The 23,158-nt window shown below is 43.3% G+C and overlaps 1 protein-coding gene across 3 annotated transcripts; it reads left to right on the plus strand.

Annotated features, from left to right (window-relative positions):
• The first annotated feature begins 710 nt into the window (after nt 1-710).
• Nucleotides 711-22,958, plus strand: PAQR5 (progestin and adipoQ receptor family member 5). 3 transcript variants are annotated; one of them, XM_040414336.1, is made up of 9 exons: nt 711-838; nt 1,839-1,965; nt 2,278-2,405; nt 11,381-11,577; nt 12,408-12,534; nt 13,155-13,199; nt 13,851-13,947; nt 20,893-21,037; nt 22,579-22,958. In XM_040414336.1, the coding sequence occupies exons 2-9, from the start codon at nt 1,915-1,917 to the stop codon at nt 22,818-22,820; spliced, it is 1,032 nt and encodes a 343-aa protein (XP_040270270.1). In that variant the 5' UTR covers nt 711-838; nt 1,839-1,914; the 3' UTR covers nt 22,821-22,958. The 3 variants fall into 3 exon arrangements, with proteins under 3 accessions (XP_040270270.1, XP_040270269.1, XP_040270271.1); XM_040414335.1 differs by lacking the exon at nt 711-838 and adding an exon at nt 1,226-1,370; XM_040414337.1 differs by lacking the exons at nt 711-838; nt 13,155-13,199 and adding an exon at nt 1,226-1,370.
• Nucleotides 22,959-23,158: the final 200 nt, after the last annotated feature.

The following is a 23,158-nucleotide window of genomic DNA, read 5'->3' on the forward strand; positions in this document are numbered from 1 at the left end:
CTTTATTCTGGTATAGTCACAGGATGTGAAGGATCCAGGCTATGGCCATTTCATGTGCTCCCACACTTTCTCAAGGTCTGTATTTTTTTTTTATAGTGGCAGATGTATGCAACTGTATAACATACAGCTGTTTAGATACACATTAGATGGTTGGCTCGTCCCACCAGAGTCAATCTAATGTGTATGTGGCCACCTGACAGCAGAAGTTGGGGGAGAGAAGGGTTGGGCATGTTTGATTTTTACCTACCCATCACTTTTCTTCTCATGAAGATAAGTCACCAGCAAAAATATTTGACAGCGGCTTACTCCCACCTCTCGATTCAGAATGGGGGTCAGGAGAGATAGCTGTGCAGCCGGTATCTCAAGTAGGACCAGCTTTACTGGAGTTCTACAGTTCAAATGAACTTCCACTACCTACTAATACATTAAACAACATTAATGCAGGTAAGTCTTAACTGATTCCAGCTGATTTTTTTTAAACTACATTTTTGAAATTCGATTTCATAAAATTTGTTGATATACTTCTGATAAGCGGTTTAGAAATGTTAGGTATCTTCACTGTATTTCATGATGTAAAAATACTGAGTTACTTTACTGTGCACTGTGTGTCACTAAGTCACACAGCCCTGTCACCCTGGGCCAATGACTCAGCTTTGGTCTCCCAACAAACCAGTCAGACAAGTCTTAAGTGTTTGGGGCAACACAGAATACAAAACGTTTGAGGAGGAGTAAGAATGCCCAAAGAGGAGGGAAAAGGTAAAGAAACTGACAGATCTCTTGGCAAAGCAATTGCAGATTCAGGAGCGGATCAAAATTAAGTCCTCTTTGTGTACACCAGGTATGTGGGTGCTTAGACTTTGTACACAATATGGTACCTGAAGCTGCATATAGTATAAGGATGGCAAACTCTGCAGTTGTTGTAGGCTGTTACATGCTGTTTTCATAGGGATTGTGTTTACATGTGCGTTGCATAGGCTCACTTCATTCTGCTTTGTAAATTGTTAGCTTTTTGGGTCAGGGGCTCTCAGCAAGCCATGTCTGACTGTGCCCGCAAGCAAAGGATATACCAGGTATGTGCTGGTACATATGGGTCTGGGATCTGCTTTCCAGATTACACTTTAACTAGCCTATCCCCTCTCAGTTACTTATTAACTTGTGAAATGTTCCTCCTGATTTACATCCTCTAAGGACGTGACATTGAATTACAAACAATGTCTCTTACACACATTAATGTGACAGGGATGAAGGAACACCTTTTACTGTAGCAATAAAACCATCAGAAGTGCTGAGCGCCCTCCATTCATAAAGTCATCAGGCGCCTGGCACAAAGTGCAGAGGGGGATTATACAAGCATTAGGGTGGTATGCAAGGTAAGACGCTAGAAATGTGATTCCATTTTCTCAACAAAAAAATTTATAAACCATGTTTAAGGCTTCTGAGTCCATGCAGAATTTATATACTAGATATGACAAAACCCTTGTGTAGAAAGCACACCTTGGAAGGTCTGAGCATTTGTGTTCTAGAGAGTAAAAACTTCTTGTAATTGATTCCTTTCTGAGTGCACAATGTCAGGATGTCTTTGGTCTGCACGACACACAACCATTCCACACATAGCTGCCAAATCTACACAGCTGTTCCCTTTCAGTTGTCTGTAGCCCATTTGAGATGCATCTGTCAGTCTGTCCTACTAAAGGGGTTACAAGACTTTTGATAACTGAATAAACAGATAAGGTGTGGAGCGTGGGGTGTGATAAAGGGAGTAGCAGTGTGGAGGTTGTCGGAGTACAATAAGGAGAGTTGATGCTAAACTGCTTCATGCTACATATTTGTCACAACAGTGTTACCAGGGCATTAGAAGAATTCATTACCAGGAACGGCTATAGACAAGAAAAGAATCAATCTAAAGCTGCAGCCATGCTGAGCTGGAAGTTACCCAGGCTGCTAAATGTACACCAGGTGCCCAAGGTGAGTTCTGGTGAAACTGCCACATGAGAACATGTATGTATGTATGTATGTATGTATGTATGCATGGTGCTGGTTGCCCTTGATTGGGACCCTACCAAGGACAACATCTGTGTGGAGTTTGTATGTTCTCCCCGTGTTTGCGTGGGTTTCTTCCCAGCACTCTGGTATTCTCCCACACTCCAAAAACATACTGATATGTAAATTTAGATTGTAATCCCCAATGAGAACAGGTACATCGATGTGTTATATTTTGGCAGTATAAAAATAACTAATAATAATGCTTGTTAAACCTGTATTGTGTTTTAACCTCAGGTATTTCATGAAGACAGTATTATTTGTGGATATCGTTCCCCAACATGCTCCGCCACTGCGTGTATCCTAAGTCTCTTCCAAATGACCAATGAGACTGTAAATATATGGACACATTTTATACCTACCTGGTAAGATTGTACATTTGATGCATACTTATAGGATCTTATTCTTTCCTTTTGATACTGCAATGTTCTTCAAGCTATTATAACTTCTCAGGCTCGTCTGAGCACCACCAACTGTCCTGCTTCATTCTGTTTCAGATCCTTCACCTTTCTTCTATGCTAAATTAGGCGACCACTTTCTCATCCGACAGTTCTTCTTTTCTCTTTGTAAGTGTCTTTCAATGCTTAATACCAGATAAAGTTTAATGTATGTTCTCAGTGAGATAGATTTTGATAACATCATCAAAACTCTAGAAATGTTTTTGTCTTGGTTTGAAGATAAGCACATAATACATCAGTGTGTCCTACTTGCTTAAAGAGGACCTTTCATGTATTTTTGTTTATTTTTTGTTTAATTAAGTACCTTTAGTAACGAGGTGCACTCCACTGATGCTGCCATCATTGTTCTTTCTTTCAAATACCCCTCGCTTGCCCCGCTGTGCCCCCTCTGCAGTTTTCACGCCCAGTATGTTAATACTGAGCATCGGTACAGGCAGGAGGAGACGCCAGGGTCTCTCAGTGGGCATCTCTTTCTCATTGGCTGTGCTGCAGTCCAATTGCAGCGGAGCACGGCACAGCTAGGGAGAAAAAACTGCCAGAGAGAAGGAGACACCCACTGAGAAACCCTGGCTTCTCCTCTTCCCTGTACCGATGCTCAGTATTAACATACTGGGTGCGAAAACTGCAGAGGGGTAAGCGAAGGATTTTTGAAAAAAAGAACAATGATGGCAGCATCAGCGGAGCATACCAAGCAAGTAAAGGTACTTAATTAAACAAAAAAAAAAAACATGAAAGGTCCTCTTTAAATCAAGCCTTCAACATAGTTTTTTTCGGGTGGATCTGAAAAACCAAAATGAAGCTTCGTAGGACTGCTTTGGCTTGTGGTCTGCAAGGTTTACTGCACTTACTGCAAAATATTTCAATCAAATTCCCTCTGGCTAGTGCTTGGTCTCAAGAAATCGTATTGCGTTAGGCCTTATTCACACGTCCGTGTCTGTGATGAAATCTGTGATAAGATAGTCAGTGATTCATCTGTTAAGATTTCCGCGAGGGATCCGTGTTTGGTCCGTGTGTCCTTTTTTTTCGCTCTCCATGTCTCATCCGTGTTCCATTAACACTACACAGTTAAGAATTATTTTCAGAAAATATCCTATGGTCTGTGAAACAAGAAAAAAACAAGGATGACGTCCATTTTGCAACTGTGCTTTTTTTAATGGACCCATACACTATAATAGGAGTGATGGACAAAATACAGAAAAAATAGAGCATGCTTTCATGCTAAAACCATGGACCCACAGACCACATTAAAGGGCTTCTGTCTGTTTTTTTGGCTACTTAAAATCCTTATACTGCGATTTATCAATATATAGTGCTCTTACTCTTTTTTTGTTCAGTAATTTCTTCAAAAAACTGACTTTTATAATATGTAAATTACCCCTCTACCAGCAAGTAGGGCGGCTACTTGCTGGTAGCAGCCGCATCCTCCTTTCATAAAGACGCCCCCTCCTCATGTTGATTGACAGGGCCAGCGAGCGCTCTCGTCCTCTGGCTGGCCCTGTCTGTGTTCTAAATCTCGCGCCTGCGCCGTACCGGTCTTCAGTCGGCGCAGGCGCACTGAGAGGAGGACGCTCGCTCGGCCGCTCCTTCCTCAATGCGCCTGCGCCGATGATGTCACATCTACACCCGGCGCAGGCGCACTGAGGAAGAAGCGGCCGAGCGAGCGTCCTCCTATCAGTGCGCCTGCTACCAGCAAGTAGGATGCGGCTGCTACCAGCAAGTAGCCGCCCTACTTGCTGATAGAGGGGTAATTTACATATTATAAAAGTCAGTTTTTTTAAGAAACTACTGAACGAAAAAGAGTAAGAGCATTATAGATTGATAAATTGCAGTATAAGGATTTTAAGTAGCCAAAAAATGAAAAATGACTGTAGGGGGTGACGGAAGCCCTTTAAATTGAATAGGTACATGTGCTGTCCATGGAGAACATGGCCAGCACACATCCTTGAATCACTGACGTGTGAATAAAGCCTTAGGCCACCCCTTATTATTCCATGCCATTTGTAGTACTCGTCTCATCATATGGGGCAAAGTAATAATTTGGGCCATCACCGGCTCCTGTGCCCAGGTCCAACAGCAACTTCTGCACCTCCTGTAGATATGCCCTTGGTAAGGTGATATTTTTGCCTTAACGTACCTTAAAGAGCCTCTGTCACCGTGATCAACCCTATTAAACCAAGCATGCTGCCTGGTACGGTTGATCATGCTGATTAAAACTACACCTTTCTTTTGCCTGTATGTTAAACGGCTGCAGAGATATCTGCATTTTTATTCATAAGCAAATAAGCAAGTTGGAGCACTAGGGGGCAGGGCTAAATCCTTGGAGCACTGCTTTTGTAACACCCTCTCTGCTCTGCACACTCCCCCCTCCCCTTGATTGACAGGACATCAGCATGCTGAAAGCAGAACGGTGTCCTAAAACTTTGTCATAGCATGTACATATCATATACTTACTATAGCTTTAACATGTTGAGAATAGAGGTTTTCTATGCTTAGAAAGCTTACTGGTTTCTTTATAATCATATACTGCGCCCGTATTAGCTTTCTAAGCATAGAAAAATGCCATTATTAACATGGTAAAGCTATAGTAAGTAGTTTATATGAAATGTACATGCTAGGACACAGCTCTCCCTTCAGCATGCTGATGTCTAGCCCTGTCTTTTTCCTTTGCATATGAATAAAAATCTGCAGATATCTGCAGTTGTTTACCATGCAAACAAAAGAAAGGTATCATTTGAATCAGCATGATCAACCCAGGCAGTATACCTGGTTTAATAGGGTTGATCATGCTGACAGATGCTCTTTAATATCTGTAATTTATCAACTGCCTGCCCATCTTTGGAAAACTCCTTTCTCACATTGCATCTTTGAGAGTCCCTTCTTCTTGCCTTTAACTACTATAGGTAGTCAAATGCATGTAGCAAGTCCTGCACACGTTGGCTTCAAAAAGTAAAATAGTGCTTTGTGACTTTGAGCTGATTTGGGAAAAAAATGTAGTGACCGTGGATGGAATAGTGGTTAGCTATGGTAATTAGTTTTAAAAAGTTGCAAAAATTGTCACAATCTTACACTACAGTAAAGAAAGTATAGAAAGTGGAGTAACATCTCAAGACAGAAGTGTTGGACTGCATTAAATGTATTAACCATGCTACGACATTGGATACATTTCACGTAAATCACAATGCAGACTCTAATTAAATAATTTTCCTAGTCTATGACGTAAAGTCATGATTTTATTAAAGACACGGAGGCGAGTATTGCTATCTCTCTTTACTGAACAACCAATAGCAGCAAAGAAAAAACCAAAACAAGTAGTCATGGTGACAAGACCCTCCCACATAAGAACCCTATAATAGTCCTGCTTAGCATATATTCCTCCTCTTTCTATGACTCTTCTTCTGTAACGTCGAACGTCTGGCAACTAATCTCTAACCAACACTGAACACGAACCTTTCAACCGAAAAAACTGAGCTGGAGAAGAATAAAAACAACCAGTCAGGTCAAATCTGCTGGAAATCTTCATCCTAAAAAGGAAACATGGAGAAAAAACAGGTAATCGATACTGCGAGGGAATCGGAAAAAAGTACCAGTCTTGCAAAGTCTATAAACAGTCATCAAACTATAAATACGCCATAGATACAGAGAATATCAAATAAGGATATAAATCCACCATAAACAGAACCCAAGGGGGGGAAATAAAAGGGGAGGGGCAATACTCACCTCCGTGTCTTTAATAAAATCATGACTTTACATCATAAACTAGGAAAATCATTCAATTTTATTACATGACACGGAGGCTCCTATTGCGAGTTCAAAGCTGACTTACCACAAAAGAAAATATATGAACAGGAGGACGAAAATAAAACTCACAAAACGTAGAAATTCGTGACAAATCCGCTAGCCTCATAATGTCCTCTAATCTGGCACCTGCGACCGCCATGGAAGTCACGGAAGCACCTCTCGTGGAATGCGCCGTGAAAACTGAAGTGTTCACACCTGCCAAAGACATAATCCACTTCACCCAACGCGCCAGAGTGACGCTGGTGACAGGATGAAAAGGACGGCGGTATGACAGAAACAGCTGTGGACATGTAGAAACGCGATGTGAAACAGTACGAGATTTGTACTCCCTCAGACAGGCGACTGGGCATAGGGCAGGAACATCCGGGAAAGTGGGATACAACACAGACCGAATGTTTCTTAGTACGACGTGCAATATTGAAGACAACACCGTCCGGGGTGAAGGAACGGGCGTCGTGGTCCAAGGCCCGGACAGCTGAAACTCTCTTACAAGAAATTAAACAGAATAAGGTAACCAACTTAGCCGAAAGTTGACGCAAGGAAAGGTCCGCGTTAGATGGCCAAAAAGAGAACAAGGATAGTACAGAAGAGACATCCCACGTAGATGATAAACGAGGTCTGGGGGGACGAGAAAGACGAGAGCCCCTAAGAAGGCGGCAAACCAAAGAGTGTTGTCCCACAGGACAGCCGTCAAAACCTTGGTGAGAGGCAGAAATGGCTGAACAAAACACATTGATGGTACGATATGCCCTTCCAGCATCAAAAAGCGATGTGAGAAATTGAAGGATCTCCGTCACAGGTGCTGAAACGGGATCCACGTGTCTAGCCAGGCACCAATCAGCCCAAGATCTCCAGGCTGCCCGATAAGCCCGTCTGGTTCCGGGTGCCCATGCGCCTTCCAAGAGGCGTCTAGTTGACTCCGAAACTCCTGAGACGCTCCAGGGTTCCCCGAGATCCTGCAAGCTAGGAGTTGGAGGGTTCCCTCTAAGAAGAGAGGATGTTGAAGTCCTGACGGATCTAATGGGAGGTCTGAGAAGAGGGGCCTGGATCAGACACTCCAGAAGCTGTGGGAACCATGACTGGGTGGTCCAGAACGGGACTACTAGGACCAGCTCGGCTTGCTATTGGCGGACTTGAGCCAATACTCGATGGATCAGAGCAAATGGAGGGAAGGCATACAAGAGGCAGCCGGACCAGTTCTGCAGAAAGGCGTCGATGGCCTCCGCATCTGGGTCCAGGCGCCAGCTGAAGAACCTGGGAAGCTGGGTGTTCAGCTGGGATGTGAAGAGATCTAAACAGAATGACCCCCACCGGGAGGATATGGATGAGAAGACCATCGTGTTCAATCTCCAGTCGCTGGAATCTGACAGAAAACGCGAACTCCAGTCCGCGTGAGTATTGTGAAGGCCAGGCAGATATCCTGCAATGACAGTGATATCCCTGGCCAGACAAAAGGTCCAAAAGTCCCGTGCCAGGTCGGATAACGCAGTCGAGTGCGTGCCTCCCATGGCGTTGACATACCGCACCGCGGAGATGTTATCCATCCGGAGTCTGATGCAGGTGCTGGTGAGCCTGTTCGCGAAGCTGCGAAACGCAAAGGATCCCGCGAGTAGCTCCAGGGCGTTGATATGGAGGCTGGACTCCTCCACGGACCAGCGACCCCCGGTGGTAACTCCGTTGCAATAAGCGCCCCATCCGAGCAGACTGGCGTCCGATTCTATAGTGAAATCCGGGCGCGGGCTGAAAATAGCTTTGCCATTCCAAACTTCCAAGTTGCGGATCCACCATGCTAGTTCTTCTCTGGTCTCCTCGTCCAAGGTGATCGAGTCCGCGTATGATACCCCCGCGCGAAGGTGGGCGATCTTGAGGCGCTGCATGGCACGGTAGTGAAGAGGTGCAGGGAAGACTGCCTGGATCGAGGAGGAGAGGAGGCCTATGATGCGGGCCAGGAGACGTAAGAAAACTTCTGGAAGGGCCAGCATGTGGCGGAGTTCCTTGCGGATAGCACGGATCTTGGACGGTGAAAGGCTGAGCGTCTCTGTTTAAGAGTTGATCGTGAAGCCTAAAAATTCCATGGATTGGGCCGGGGTAAGGCATGATTTCTCCAGATTGAGAAGAAAACCTAGGTGGTATAAGCAGGTCCATTGTCCAGGTCAAATGTGTACGCAGGATAGCACGGTCCTGGGCCATGAGGAGAATATCGTCTAGATAAACAATCAGACAAACTCCGCGCTGCGGAGGCAGGCTACGACCGGGCGCAGCAACTTGGTGAAGCACCAAGGAGCTGAAGAGAGGCCGAAGGGTAGACAAGTGAACCGCCATACCTCTTTGTTCCAATGGAAACAGAGCAGATTTTTGGATGTCTCGGAGACTGGCACTGTTAGATAGGCATCTTTTAGGTCTAGCTTGACCATCCTATCTCCGTGGAGGAGCATTTCTCTGAGAAGGTGAATGCCCTCCATTTTGAAGTGGCGATAGCAGACAAAGGCGTTCAGTGGCCGAAGGTTGATCACTGGACGCATCTGGCCTCCTTTTTTGGCCACTAGAAACATGTTGCTGATGATGCAGTGGGCAGGAGCTGGGGCCGGTTCTATCGTGCCTTTCAGAAAAAGAGCCTTCAATTCTCTGTGCAAGAGAAGTTGTTTTGGGGCGGGAAGGACAATGGGATAAGGAGGTGGAATGTGGATAGGGGAACACACCAGTTCTATATGAAACCCCTGTATGGTAGAGAGAATCCAAGGGTCTGCAGTGATGGCTGACCAGGCGTGGGAAAAGAGACGGAGTCTGCCCCCTAGCCAAACAGTTGAAGAAGATAATGGGGTTGGTAGATTTACCGAATGGGCGTCTGGATCCTGAGAATCCTCTGGAAGAAGGCAGGAGGTTGACGGGTCTCCTGGTTGGAGTTTCTGAATGAGACCGAGCCTTGACCCGAACCACGGGTCTGGACGGTTGACCGGCCAGACAGGCGGCCCCTAGAGCTGCCGCCCCTGGTGGAGGCCCGTCCCTGAAAAACACGTCTCATAGATGATTGTACTTTATCTAGTGCGGTGAAGGCACCTACGAAGCGGGACAAATCTTTGATGAAAGAGTCTCCGAAAAGGAGGCCCTGGACCTCCTTGCCTGCCTCAGTTAAGGCCAGGTTAGAAAGTTTAGGTTCAATCTTGAACAATATCGCTTTCCGCCTCTCAATAGATGCACAGGGCACGCTGGACCCATCCCCGGAGTTCCTCCGGGTCTACCTGAGTGTTCTGGGTTCCTGCAGATTCAGCCATCTCAAATATCTTAGTCAGGGGGCCGAGGACGTCAAGTAATTTATCCTGACAGGCCTTCAGGGCTGATTCTAGACCCTTACGGGGGTTCCAGCACGACTTGGCCAAAAATTGGTCCATTTTGAGATCCACTATAGGCATCTCACAGACTTTGTTTGGGATGATAGGCCTAGGGCATTCAGCCCTCATTTTGTTCCTAGCCTCCTTGCTAAGGGGCTGGCGTATCCTGGATTTAAGGTATTTAGAAATGTGATCCGATGGAAGCCACTCCGCAGACCTCGGATGGTGGAGTGCATCCGGGTCGAAAAGTGGCTCTCCAGAGGGATCCAGTATAGTAGTTAGAGGTTCCGAAGGGACTCTAGTAGAGGTGTTAGGGGGGTTGGCAGGGACTGAAGATGGCCCCGGAGGGCTCACTTCTAATAGTTCCAGGACCTCCTGCTCTGAGCTATACACCGATCTAGACTGCGCCTCCTCTTCAGATCCGAGTTCTGACTCGGACTCTGTATCATATTGCGCTCTGGCGCTTTTTCATGGCCTCGCCTTTTCTGCCTGGCGGGCATAGGCTCTTTTGCGCGAATGCAGCGCACTCTCCTGAATGGAAGGAATCACACCTGTCTTATTGGTTCTGGAGGCTGGTGGTTCAGTGTTAGCTGCCCGTGAGCTCAGCGGTCTTGGGCGGCTAGAGGGCTTAGAGGAAGATGGATGTGCCATAAGGGCCTCAGAGATGGACTGAGAAATGGCAGTAGACATGGAGCCCATGGCAGCCTGGATAGCAACCGCTACAGAGCGTTGAATTGCCAGGGCCTGTGTCTCACTGGCAGTGGTGTCTGACACCTGGGTATGAGGGGTCACTTCCATGTCCTCAGAGGTAGGATGCTCTATGGAGAGGCTGTCATCAGACATGATGGTGTCTGGAAGCACTTAAGTAGGTAATATATGTCAGTTGACTAGGACAGATACTGAATTAGAGTATACTAAATAGAATCTGAAGTGTGGCCACAGGAGTATATAGGAGCGAAAAGTATAGTACCGGAACCGGAGGAAATAAGGGCACAGCCAGGGGCACCGGACAGGTACTAGGAGAAACGCTGGAGCCGTTTGAAGAAGCGCCCGAAATCCCGCGAGACTTCGAGCGGCGGGAATGAAGATCTTGCTACAGAAGGGAGAAGAAGGAAATGGCGGCCGAAATCGCGCGAGACCTCGGCCGCCGAACGCACGCAGAGGGAGATAAGAGCTAGAGGGGCCACAGGAACACCTAAATGCCGCAAACAGTAAGTTGAAAACACCAGGGGAAATAAGGGGGGAAAAAACCTGAAAAAGGAAGAACAGAATACACAGAAGCAAAAAACGGCTCTATATAAACGGAGGCAAAAGGGGCAAAAGACCCCCAAGTGAAAGTGTAACAATTATATATATATTATAGGAGAACTCTCAATACCACTGAAAAAATAAGTCATAGTCAGTACTTATCTTGAGGGTCAGCAGCAAAGAATGAGGAGGAATATATGCTAAGCAGGACTATTATAGGGTTCTTATGTGGGAGGGTCTTGTCACCATGACTACTTGTTTTGGTTTTTTCTTTGCTGCTATTGGTTGTTCAGTAAAGAGAGAGATAGCAATAGGAGCCTCCGTGTCATGTAATAAAATTGATGAATGTCTTCCACTATGCCAAAGTGATCCAATGTTGCTATAAATTATATCATGTTATTAGACTTTGTTTTGCAGTACATAAATGTTATATATGAAACATCACATATAGCTATCATTGTTCACAGGCTTACAAGAAGCTAAGAAGAATGTTATATATCTCTACAGGTACTTCCTATGGCGAATTCTGGCACTTCTTTCCTCATTACATGATCCCTTTTTGTGGCCACTTTTGGTCTACCTCCTGTCCTGCTGCATCTACCCTCTGATGTCCACCTGTGCTCATACATTCAGTATTATGTCCATCCAAGCGCGGCACATTTGCTTTTTCCTGGACTATGGAGCATTAAGCATGTACAGCTTGGGTAAGGAAATTGTTTACATAAAAGAGAGGTGTTACAGTATGCGCTTCAGATACCACGTTTCCCCACGAATACTATTGGAATGTTTTGGGTGTGAACATTGCCAAGAGAGTCATCCAAACTGCTCTTATGAAAATACTGTTCCAACTCCAGCTGGAGTATAATGGTATGAATTGTGCAGTGGTTTGTCTTTTTTGTTTTTTTGTCTCATTATATACTGTACTATACTGTGAGCTTTACTCATTGCGTATAGAATGGGCTCCTTGTATAAAAATTGTCTCGGAAAATAAGTATCCTTATTCACCATGGTCAGTTCCTCTAGAAATCTGTACTCTTTGCTATAAGATTCAGTATGTTTATGTGACTTCATCAGGCTTTTGGTAGGGTCTATTATGCTGGGTGCACATACTGTACGTCAGTTGTGTTCTGCCAGGTATATGTGGAAACGGACACAAGTGCTATATGTGTATGTACACTCTAGTGCAGCGGTACGATTTTGTATGTAGACTGATAGCATTGGATCGAAAAACCCAGCATGCAGCGTTTTTCTCTCCAGCGCTATTTGACATCCGGCATCACAAATGATAATTATGAACAACCCTATAAAATATCTATGGGATCAGTTACAGCTTCAGTTTCTCTCTGGCATTTTTGCACCAGGCCAGAGAAAAACTGAATCACATCACTGAACTGGATATATGTGAAGTAGCCCTTTCTGGTAAAAAGCCGTATTTTACAACCATGGTCTGTCGGTCACCTTGTTGTCTATAGTTAGCTTATTGCCCCAGGGCTTTCAGATCAGTTCTGTACTAAATTTGGGTTTCTAATTTCAGGGTCAGCCATTGCCTACTCTGCATATATCTTCCCAGATCGATGGGTGAACAGCCCCTTCCACCTTTGGTTTGTATCATGGGCAGTTTTCAACACAGTCATCAGCACTGGAATGTCCTGCTTTTCCAGGTATGTTAAGATATGCTGAAGGACAGAAAAGTCCACCCTGGACCAGAATAAAATGTAGATCAGTCAATGTGTACACCTGCTACATCTGTTACCTGCTTCGGGCTGCAGCTTCAATAACTGAACTGTGCATACACAAGCAGTATTCAGTTCAGCTATTGAAGGTGCTGCACAAAGCAGGTAACAGATGGGGTAGGCGTACACATGAAGGACATGTGCGCATGTGCGAGATTTCCAGTGGACCGATGATGACGTCACCGAGACTGGGAGGTGGAGGGAAGGAGTGGGGCTCCATTCTGATGGGCACAGCTGGGTTACAGCACTGCTAAGTACAGACCCTTTGGCTCTTTTCACCGAATTAACATATTTATAAAAACGTACTTTTAGGGGGCTATAATTTTTTTTTGCTAGAACATAAAGGTAAATAATCATAGGAGAGCTACACTGTCATCAAAACGGTTACAAACTCTCCCGGTTGAGGACAAGGACAAGCTCCCTTTAAGTGAAATGACAGATTACCGTATGGTCCATGTTCTTTTCAGTCGTTTAATATATTCAGTCCCTCAATCAATGCCAGGTCTCCGAGATTCTGTAGGACTTATCTATTCAACTGTCACCAACAGGCTGGGTATTCCTGTTCTGCATTATAACCAGCACCTGATAGAAAGGTAACTATTGGACATGAGGGGGTTCTCTCCACACCCTCACCATCTACCTGTTATTACCTGGATGTTTGAGGATAACAATCTGGGGCAAATCTGTTGAGGTGCAGTGTTTCTCATCAAATGATGAGTCTGGTATTCCTTGTAACCTATTTGTTGGAATTTTAATTTGCACTGTATGGAATAGGCAAGGATTAAAGTGCACCTGTCATATATACATTTATTTCTAGTTATTTCTATATAATACATACGAAGAAATCCCTCCATATGCATCAGAAACAAAGAGACATCTTTTTGCCCATAAGGCATCAAATGATATTTTCTTTTCAGCCATTCTACAAACAGAACCTGTTTTTGTACAGTTTTCCTTTGCAGACAAATATTGTCTAAATATAATGAGGAACAGTCCTTCTAGAAGAGACTTTCATCTAGAAAAACCCTACGGTTCTATCTCATTGACAGGTATACTTTGGTGCATGTCAAGTAATTGGGGTTAATCCTATAAATTATATTACCAACTTAATTCTGTTACTCACTAATAATAACATTAGGTGTGTATCCTAACATACTGGGATCAGGGTTTACGTTTGCCCATATTTCATGTATTGCACCTGTTACAGTTAAACAACTGGTACTATTAATTCTCATTGTCTGCAGGTTTCCAGAGCAGGCTCGTCCCCGACTTAGCAAGGTGATGCGGGTAACAGCCTTTGCATACCCCTACCTGTTTGACAGCATTCCATTGTTTTATCGGGTGAGTACTGAAGCTTGGAGAACATTGAGAGGGATGGTCATAAGGTAAATAGAGAAGTCTGTATCAGGCAGGTTCATGGAAGCCAAGTATCAACTATCAGCAAAAAGACAGGTCGTATACGCCAATATGCCTGCTGTGTCATTCTTAGGTTTATCAGAGTATGGCGCTGCTTTTAGATAAATGTAATCTGAACTCGCCAGTTTTGGCATGACTTTCCAACCATCTATTGTGTATGAGGGTCTCCCGACTTAAGAGCGCAAAAGTTTACTAAAGTATCATAAAAGAATATTATAAAATAATAAGTAACAGTCATCCAACATTTCAGTTCAAATAGCCTAGGGCTAGTAGATTCCCATTTCTGGTCTGGTTTAAAACGTACAATTTATTTTATTTTTATTAAAAAAGGTATGGAACGGGAAGAAAAAAGAAAGAAAAATGGTTAAAAATGAAGTGCGGCTGGGCTCTGCAGCTAGGGATAATGTAGACTCCTTGTTGGTGAAATGCTTTGCCAACAGACACTTGCCTCTATATATATCTCTATCAGTATCTGGGGATTAGATGTTTGTTCAGGTCTCAGCTTTCTGACTATTTGTCCTTATAATATTGAGATCTTTACTCTATATCCCTATATATTGTAATTAGAGGAGCGCTGTTGTCTGGTATTGCTTGCCTGTCCCTACATTCGCTAGTATTTCCCTAAAACCTAAAACCTAAGTTGCAGCTCCCCCGACATGTTTCACCACTACTGTGGCGTCTTCAGGGGAAATGGAGCTACTAGCAAAACACTCTTATTCCAGCTCACCTTCCTGGTTGATAAATGCTCCCGACTCCAGACCTTTAGGGGAGTGTCCCCGTTGCAAACTGCGAGTAACTTGGAAAGGATTGGTCTTGGATTCAAATAGAGATATTCTTTAAAAGCTTCTTCTTTATTAGAACATATAATTTATAGCAGACATCACCACAAGGTACACGGAACTGTTGTTGACGCGTTTCGGGTATGGAACCCTTAGTCGTAACATTGTCACACAGTGAGACACTGAAATTTAAATGAAACCAGTGCTCATGCCTTCGGATTAAAGGGGGAAGGGCAAAGTCCTCATTGGTTGTCTCACTGTGTGTCACACCCATCTTCTGGTTTTGTAATTACCAGGTGAATGGGTTTCACACTATGCTGGAGCTCTCACTCAAATGAACCCTTTTGGACACTATGGTCTCTTCATATGGGTCAGATAATGAAAGGAGAGAAACCACACAGTGTGAATACCATACTTGCATGTAAAAACATTTGTTTTCATACTAAACACAGTTAAAATAAAGTAAAGTAGCCTTATATCTGCCTTGGCATTCTTGATCAGAAGGATTACATACAATTACATATATATAGCTGTCATAAAAGTGAAAATATATGTTTTTACAATTATTGGAAATAGTATTCACTGATATATGTACATCAACTCTCTTTTCAAATTTAGACCTGTTGGAACTCTAGTATTTAATCTGAATATCCAGAAGGCCTCCCGCAACAAAAGTTTTTTGCGGTGGTCACCTCCTCTGGTGGGTGCAAATACCCTCTCAATTGCATATACGGGATTAGATGCCGACTATATTGATTACGCTTGTGAGGTTGCGGCCTTTTTGCTAACGCACAATTACTTCATGTTCGATGGTGTGCACTATGTCCAGACACGTGGAGTGTCAATGGGGGCCAAATTCTCGCCTTCATTGGCTAATCTAACCATGGCGTATTGGGAAGAGAAATACATTTATAGCTTGAGTAACCCGTTTGGGTCTGGATTGGTCTGGTACGGCAGATACATCGATGACCTGCTCATGATATGGGCGGGCGATGTGTCTGCCGTCCCGGACCTCGAGGCCTATTTAAATGGGAATGATTATAACTTACGTTTTACATGTACAACTAATGACTGTAATATTAATTTTCTTGACCTAACGCTTCGCGGTTGTCCGGGAGAGGTAGTGCACACCCGAACATTTAGGAAAATGACAGCTGGCAATTCGATCTTGAATGCAAAGAGCCATCATCCTCTACACACTATCAGGGCGATTCCTGTGGGGGAATTCATACGGACTGCAAGAAATTGCAGTTCCTTAGAACTTCTAGAGGAAGAATTCAGCTTGGTGGACAAGAGATTGAAAGCCAGGAACTATCCTGACTGGATGTTGCAGAGGGGTAGGAACATTGCTATGCAAAAAAAATAGGCACGAAATGCTTTTTGGATCGGTAAATGACAAGAGCAGCTCCAAAATCACAAAAAAGAGGGCTGAAGTGTATGGAGACAGGGACCAGGACAAAATTCCAATTTTATCTATAGCATATAGCAAGGAATTCAGCAAGATCAGTGCTGTGATAAAAGGATGTTTACCTATTCTATATGATGATGCTATACTATATAATGCTGTAAAGTTGGGATGTAAAATTGTACCCAGAAGGGCTACCACTTTGTCCTGCTCCCTGTCTCCATCTCTTTTTGCCTCAAAAGGATTAGGAAGAAATAAGAAACAAAGCTGGCTTAGTTACAGGGGGTTCACAAAATGTGGGGGTAACCCATGCAAAACCTGCACATATGTGACCCCCCTGAAGCAATTTGATAATTCTGACCACTCATGCAGTTTTCCAATACAAAGCTATATAAACTGCAACACTGCAGGAGTGGTTTATATTATCTGTTGCACTGAATAAGACTTAATGTATGATGGGAGCACGATCCGGAAATTTAGGAATCGACTCCTAGAGCATTTGAATTATATTAATAATCCAAATACATTGAACATTTCAAATGTTGCGAGACACTTTGTGCAAAAACACGCCCGGAAAGTAAAAAGCTTTAATGCCTTTGCAATTGAGAGGGTATTTGCACCCACCACAGGAGGTGACTACCGCAAAAAACTTTTGTTGCGGGAGGCCTTCTGGATATTCAGATTAAATACTAGAGTTCCAACAGGTCTAAATTTGAAAAGAGAGTTGATGTACATATATCAGTGAATACTATTTCCAATAATTGTAAAAACATATATTTTCACTTTTATGACAGCTATATATATGTAATTGTATGTAATCCTTCTGATCAAGAATGCCAAGACAGATATAAGGCTACTTTACTTTATTTTAACTGTGTTTAGTATGAAAACAAATGTTTTTACATGCAAGTATGGTATTCACACTGTGTGGTTTCTCTCCTTTCATTATCTGACCCATATGAAGAGACCATAGTGTCCAAAAGGGTTAATTTGAGTGAGAGCTCCAGCATAGTGTGAAACCCATTCACCTGGTAATTACAAAACCAGAAGATGGGTGTGACACACAGTGAGACAACCAATGAGGACTTTGCCCTTCCCCCTTTAATCTGAAGGCATGAGCACTGGTTTCATTTAAATTTCAGTGTCTCACTGTGTGACAATGTTACGACTAAGGGTTCCATACCCGAAACGCGTCAACAACAGTTCCGTGTACCTTGTGGTGATGTCTGCTATAAATTATATGTTCTAATAAAGAAGAAGCTTTTAAAGAATATCTCTATTTGAATCCAAGACCAATCCTTTCCAAGTTACTCGCAGAAATGGAGCTACTATCAACACGAGGCCATTTTAATCAATGTTTATAACTACTATAGGAGGGTCTTTTCTCTTCTGCTCTCCAATGAACGAACAGCGCTCGTGTGACAGCAATGCAATCTGGCCAATAATCCTCAGTCTAGGCTAGTTCGTCGATCATGAGTGTCACCAATACCTTTGAAGCATATGCGCCTGCGCAAGAACTCTTAACTTCGTATCAACATATTAGTAACAGTCATCCAACATGACACCTAGATGACGCCCATATGATGCAAAGAAAGGTAGCGGTAGCAAGACACATCTTAGGCTGAAGGACTGGGGAAAAAAAAACAAAAAACGGATCCTGTATTTTAAAGAGGACCTGTCACCATTCCCGACATGCCTGTTTTAATAGCTTCATATGTTCCCCATGTAATAACAATTCTGGAGAATCTATTCTTATGGCTCTATGTTGTGCCGTTCCTTTATTATTTGTACTAGAAGTTATGAATGAATTGCTAGCAGTCTGCAGTAAGGGTACAGAGGGGTGTTACCAGTTGGGGGGGTGTACCTGCACAGTCTGACTCTATCCAATTCCAGGTACACACCCCCAACTGGTAACACCCCTCTGTACCCTTACTGCAGACTGCTAGCAATTCATTCATAACTTCTAGTGCAAATAATAAAGGAACGACACAACATAGAGCCATAAGAATAAATGCTCCAGAATTGTTATTACATGGGGAATGCATGTAGATATTAAAACAGGCAGGTCAGGGGCGGTGACAAGTCCTTTTTAAGCATTCATTGTGCTCATTTATGCAAATTTTGCATCAGTTTTTGCCCTTTCCGTCTGAGATCCATTATTTTTGACAGAAATAAAAGTTTTGCATGCAGGACCTGACGATGTCCTCAATGGACCTGAGCTCCTTGTTGCATAGCTAGATATTTTCTAGCCTACTGGCCCCTCCTAAAGGTCTTCAGTGTGCAGTACGCATGTACAGTTACTTCAGACTTCAGGAATGCGTTCAGGTACCACTAACCGACCACATTACAAGGAATTAAAGAGGAAAGATGTAAGGTGTCTAAACTGTAATTTTATTAACCCCTAATGTTGCCGAATAATGGCAAAACATATGGGGAAGCTTTGAATTAGTATTTTAGCAGCAGTCTACCTTAGATCTAAAAACAGGTGTTGGGAGCTCAGTAGGCTCTCTGCATACAAACAGCCAAGGCATAATCTATTTGCTACCTAGCTATTTAGGCTGGCAGGAATGCTCTAGGCGTCCTGCATACAAACAGCCCAGGCTGAATCTACTCAGGTTTCTAGGCTGGCAGGAAAGCTTCAGGTGTCCTGTTTTAACTACAAAGGCAGAAGACAGCAAGCATTTGAATCAGCAGGAACGCCTCGTTGGAAATTAGATTACATTAGACCTGGTATAACCCGGTCAGGAATAGCACATTTAGCCTTTTTTAATCCACTTGTTGTGACAAGCCCATATCACAACAGTGGTGCATTGGCATATCAACGTAATGATGTAACTATAACCATCAAAAGTCTGATCATATTAATGTGATAGCACAGCTGTGGAACGTATATAGTTAGAGCCACTGTTTGCACATTAATAGAATAATATAACTATAATGAAGGCAAATAAATTTAACTGATACTGTACCAAAATCTGATCAGATACACCAGATTATGCAAGGGGCGAGTTAAGTTTACAGAGTGATCATTTACAAGCCCTCGAGCTAGAGACATGGCTGAGGTATTTTCTAAAATTGTGCCAATTATTTACCAAGAGTTGATATATTAATAGACAAACTCCATATTGCTGTCAGGTCCAGACCGTCTGCGGACGCCTGAGACTAAAGTAATATATTTCATCCACTCTCTGGGCACAGAATCATTACACTGAAGTTAAGTTAAGATGACTGCAATCCTTTTAATGAAATAAAAGGTTTTAATACGAACTAGCAGCTACGCAAGATGGGCACACTAAGGGTAGCTAACCTAGGCTAATTGGCTTATAGCCAAAGGAATGAAACAATATTAACTGTAATCCCTCTATGGCAGCAAAGTTTCAATAGCTGTAGTAGCAGGTTACCTTGCTGACTCACTCATCGCTCCGCCATGCAGATTCTCTATTTTCTTGACTCCATGTCTTTTTATCCTTCTTGCTAAGAAGCATGCAGAGAGATGTGAGTCTCTGAAGTTTGAAGGTGGGGCCTGGGGAGAGGAGAACATGGTCTTTGCTCCCTCTCCCATCAAGCTATTCCCCAGACACTAGTCTAGGCAGCCCACTCCTGCCCCTCCTGAGAAGGGAGGAACAGGGTGGTTAACCCTGTCCCTGCCAACCATACCAGGCCACACTGAGTGTACATTACATTAAATGACATAAGATTACATGACATTGTAAACCATTTGCAAATACCTCCTGTACAGGGGTACTGCACATTCAGACTTCTCATTGCATGAAAGGGGAGCTCAGGATTCCGGTTCTAGTGATCCGTGGGGCCTCCAGCAATCAGATATTTATCCTCTATCCATTGGATAGGTGATAAGTATCAATTGTGGAAAACTTCCTATAAGCTGGCTATAGATGAATGCCAGCCGAAAGTCACTTGGTCAGCTCTGCTATATTTGAGTATTACATTCATTGTAGGAAGGAGAAGAGAATGACTGTCTGCCCCCTCTGATACAGTTCATCTCTCTATCCCACCAAAATCAACAAGTTTTTCCTGCAATATTACCCATCTAATATGCATGGCCAGTCTTGGCTTGCCAGCCAGTACCCATACACATCAGGTCCTTGGCAGATCTAAAGTACCCCAGAACAGGGTTACTGTAAAGGGTAAATGCTGTGATTTATTGTGTTTGTATACCTAATAGCACTGTATAGACAGGTTAGGAGTAGCACCTTGGTTCATTTTACTGCCACCTGCCAGGAAATGGACCTGGATCTGCTCCCTGGTTTGCGAGTAGTGAGATTCTAGCTGAGGAAGAGAGAGGACCTACTTGTGCAAGCTCCTCAGAGCTAGGCCCAAGCTCAGAGAACTTATGTCTCTGAGACAATCTACAACCAAGAAGTTAGAAGGTCCAGAATCTACAAGGTCATGCATTGGAGTCAGTCAGCAAGTTGTTGTGCACGTATATGGAAGACAGCAGAAATTTGCTGCTGTGAGAGGGAACACCGCTAGCGCATCCTTCCACACTTTGAGACTGTTTGGTCAGCCGTACCTTAAATCTGTATTCCTATCCCCCACTCCCCTCTCCTGGGCTGTTAGCAACAATCTCTTCTTAATAGACAGTGATGTGGCCATACCATTTTATTTCAGAATGTATTTTTCCACCATGGTTACTCATGAATGTCTCTTTCTGTTTGCATGCAGTTATTCTTTTGCTCGGGTAATGACTGCACACACAATGCCACCCTTACCATGCACATCTGGCATTCCATCTTTGCCTTTCTCACTGGTTTTCTGTTTGCCACACATCTTCCGGAGAGGCTTGCCCCAGGACGATTTGATTATGTGGGTGAGTTATCTACACGTTGCTCTCCAACTGGTGTCCACTCACTGGGCTTTCCTAATATACAGTTTTGTGACGTTCCTCATGTTATACGATTTTCCTTCTCTGTAAAATGGTAACTTTATGTGGGCTGATTTTCTAAGATCCTCCAGAGACTACTTACAGCAACAGCTGGTATAAAGCTGCCCATACTCATTCAGCCATCAGCTATTTCTCTTGACTACCGGGAAGATGCATGCTCAGCCAGTCAAGTAGTTTCGGTGGGGAGAAGTGAATTATCTACCACCACAATGGAGAATTGGGCATCCCACAATACAACCTTCCCATGAAGCCTGCTGTCAGTTACCAAGCTTTTTCTAATGTGTATGGCCAGATTAGTGAATCAGTTACACTTTACAGCATAAATAAACATTAGAGATGAGCAAATTGCTCAAATTTCAAACATTTAAATTTTAATTTTTTTTTATAAATCTTTCTTTTTATCCATCTATCATCACCAAAGATTCCTTTCCACCTCAAATTTTTGCATACTATTAGCAGTAATTAGGACATTTGTTTTGATAATTTCTTTCCAACTATTCTAGAGCATGCTGTAAATGTATTTTTTTTTTTACAGCAGAATACTCTAGGTATGCCATTTTTGTGGGTGTTTTCCCCCCAATTTACTTTAACCTAATATGTAAAAATCAAGCTCAGACATAAATTACCTTCTTATACAGACATCCTGGGTCCTTGCCATGAATCCTTAGGATGTCTTGTTGGGGCATACTGTAATTTGTGTGTATATAAATAAATAATATATTTTATATATTATTATTGTTATTATTATTATTATTATTTATGTAGAGTGGAATATGTCAGTAGAAAATAATGTCCATCTTCTATCCATGAAGCAGTCATATAGATGACACCAGGGCAGACTGGGAACTTAAAGTGGCCCTGGAAAAAATAACAATAATAAAAGTGGCCCCATTTTGTAGGCAGGTCCAAATTAACAGAAGGCAGGGCAACACAAGTAGGCGGGTACAACAATACCATAGTGCAAAATACCATCCAAATAACACAGTGTAGCACAATATACTGCCCTAAAAGCTGTCCCTCTGTGGTGGCCATCAATAGCTACCATCTTCTGTCATCCTCCTTCTGTTGTCTGTGGAGCAGGGGCCTTAGGAGGTGAGATGTGGGCCTCAGCAGGTGAATTCAGGAGGGCCTGTGCGGTTGCTGGCCGGGTACATGAGTACCTGATTCTCACAGCGTTAATTACTGTCAGCAGCAGAGAGGAGGGCTTGGTCGGCCCACCGGGAAATTTCTCTGTAGGGTCTATGGCCTGTCCGCCCCTGGATGAGACCATAAATAAAAGCACTGCCACCTACAGTCACAATCCTCAATATGCTCAGAAAGCAAGAACACGTGTATCTAGTGCTTTCTTATTTTAATTCTTCTTGGTTTTCTATACTTATACACTATTAATGCAGTAATTACAGAATAAAGATACATTCGTTTTCAGTGAAAGCCCACTCTGAAACAGTATTGTTCTTCAATCCCAGGACACAGTCACCAGCTCTTTCACGTATTTGGTATCATGGGAACATATTTTCAGATGGAAGCGCTGATTATGGATATGAATCTAAGGAAGAAATGGCTTCTGGATCACGCTGTCATGCCATCACTATCTGGCACTCTGGGAGCCTTCTGCTCAGCCATGGTGATTTCTTTATTGCTTATCGCTGCTTTCTCATGGGCTTTGTACTGGAAGCCAAAGGAACAGGATAAAAGAAAAAACTTTTAAGGTACCTGGATACAATGTCCGAACTAAGTCTGACAAGACGGAAGGTGCAATAAAAATAGGACTAGGTTTGCCTTCATGGTCCTGGAATGCAGAGCAAAGAAAAGAATACAGTGTATGGTACCCATTCCCTCCTAAAAACTAAACAAAACCTGCACAGTCCTCCATTCCTGCAACACAGCAAGTCAACATCTTATGCACGTGTCATTGAATACTCTGGAATACACTGGATAACTTTGCCCTGGCACCATGATTTCATTTGCACAGTAAGACACTCCAGGGACTGTATAATTCTGCTGAGCACTGAAATAAGGGGTCCATTACTTAATTATTATGTTATG

Source organism: Bufo bufo, chromosome 1, assembly GCF_905171765.1.
Source record: "Bufo bufo chromosome 1, aBufBuf1.1, whole genome shotgun sequence".
Lineage (NCBI taxonomy): Eukaryota > Metazoa > Chordata > Amphibia > Anura > Bufonidae > Bufo > Bufo bufo.

Bases quoted from the DNA above. Each gene is read 5' to 3' on its own strand.
- PAQR5 (XM_040414336.1), top strand. From the start codon at position 1,915: ATGCTGAGCTGGAAGTTACCCAGGCTGCTAAATGTACACCAGGTGCCC. The intron at 13,948-20,892 runs GTGAGTACTGAA...GTTTGCATGCAG, and splicing joins GCATTCCATTGTTTTATCGG to TTATTCTTTTGCTCGGGTAA. The intron at 21,038-22,578 runs GTGAGTTATCTA...CTTCAATCCCAG, and splicing joins AGGACGATTTGATTATGTGG to GACACAGTCACCAGCTCTTT.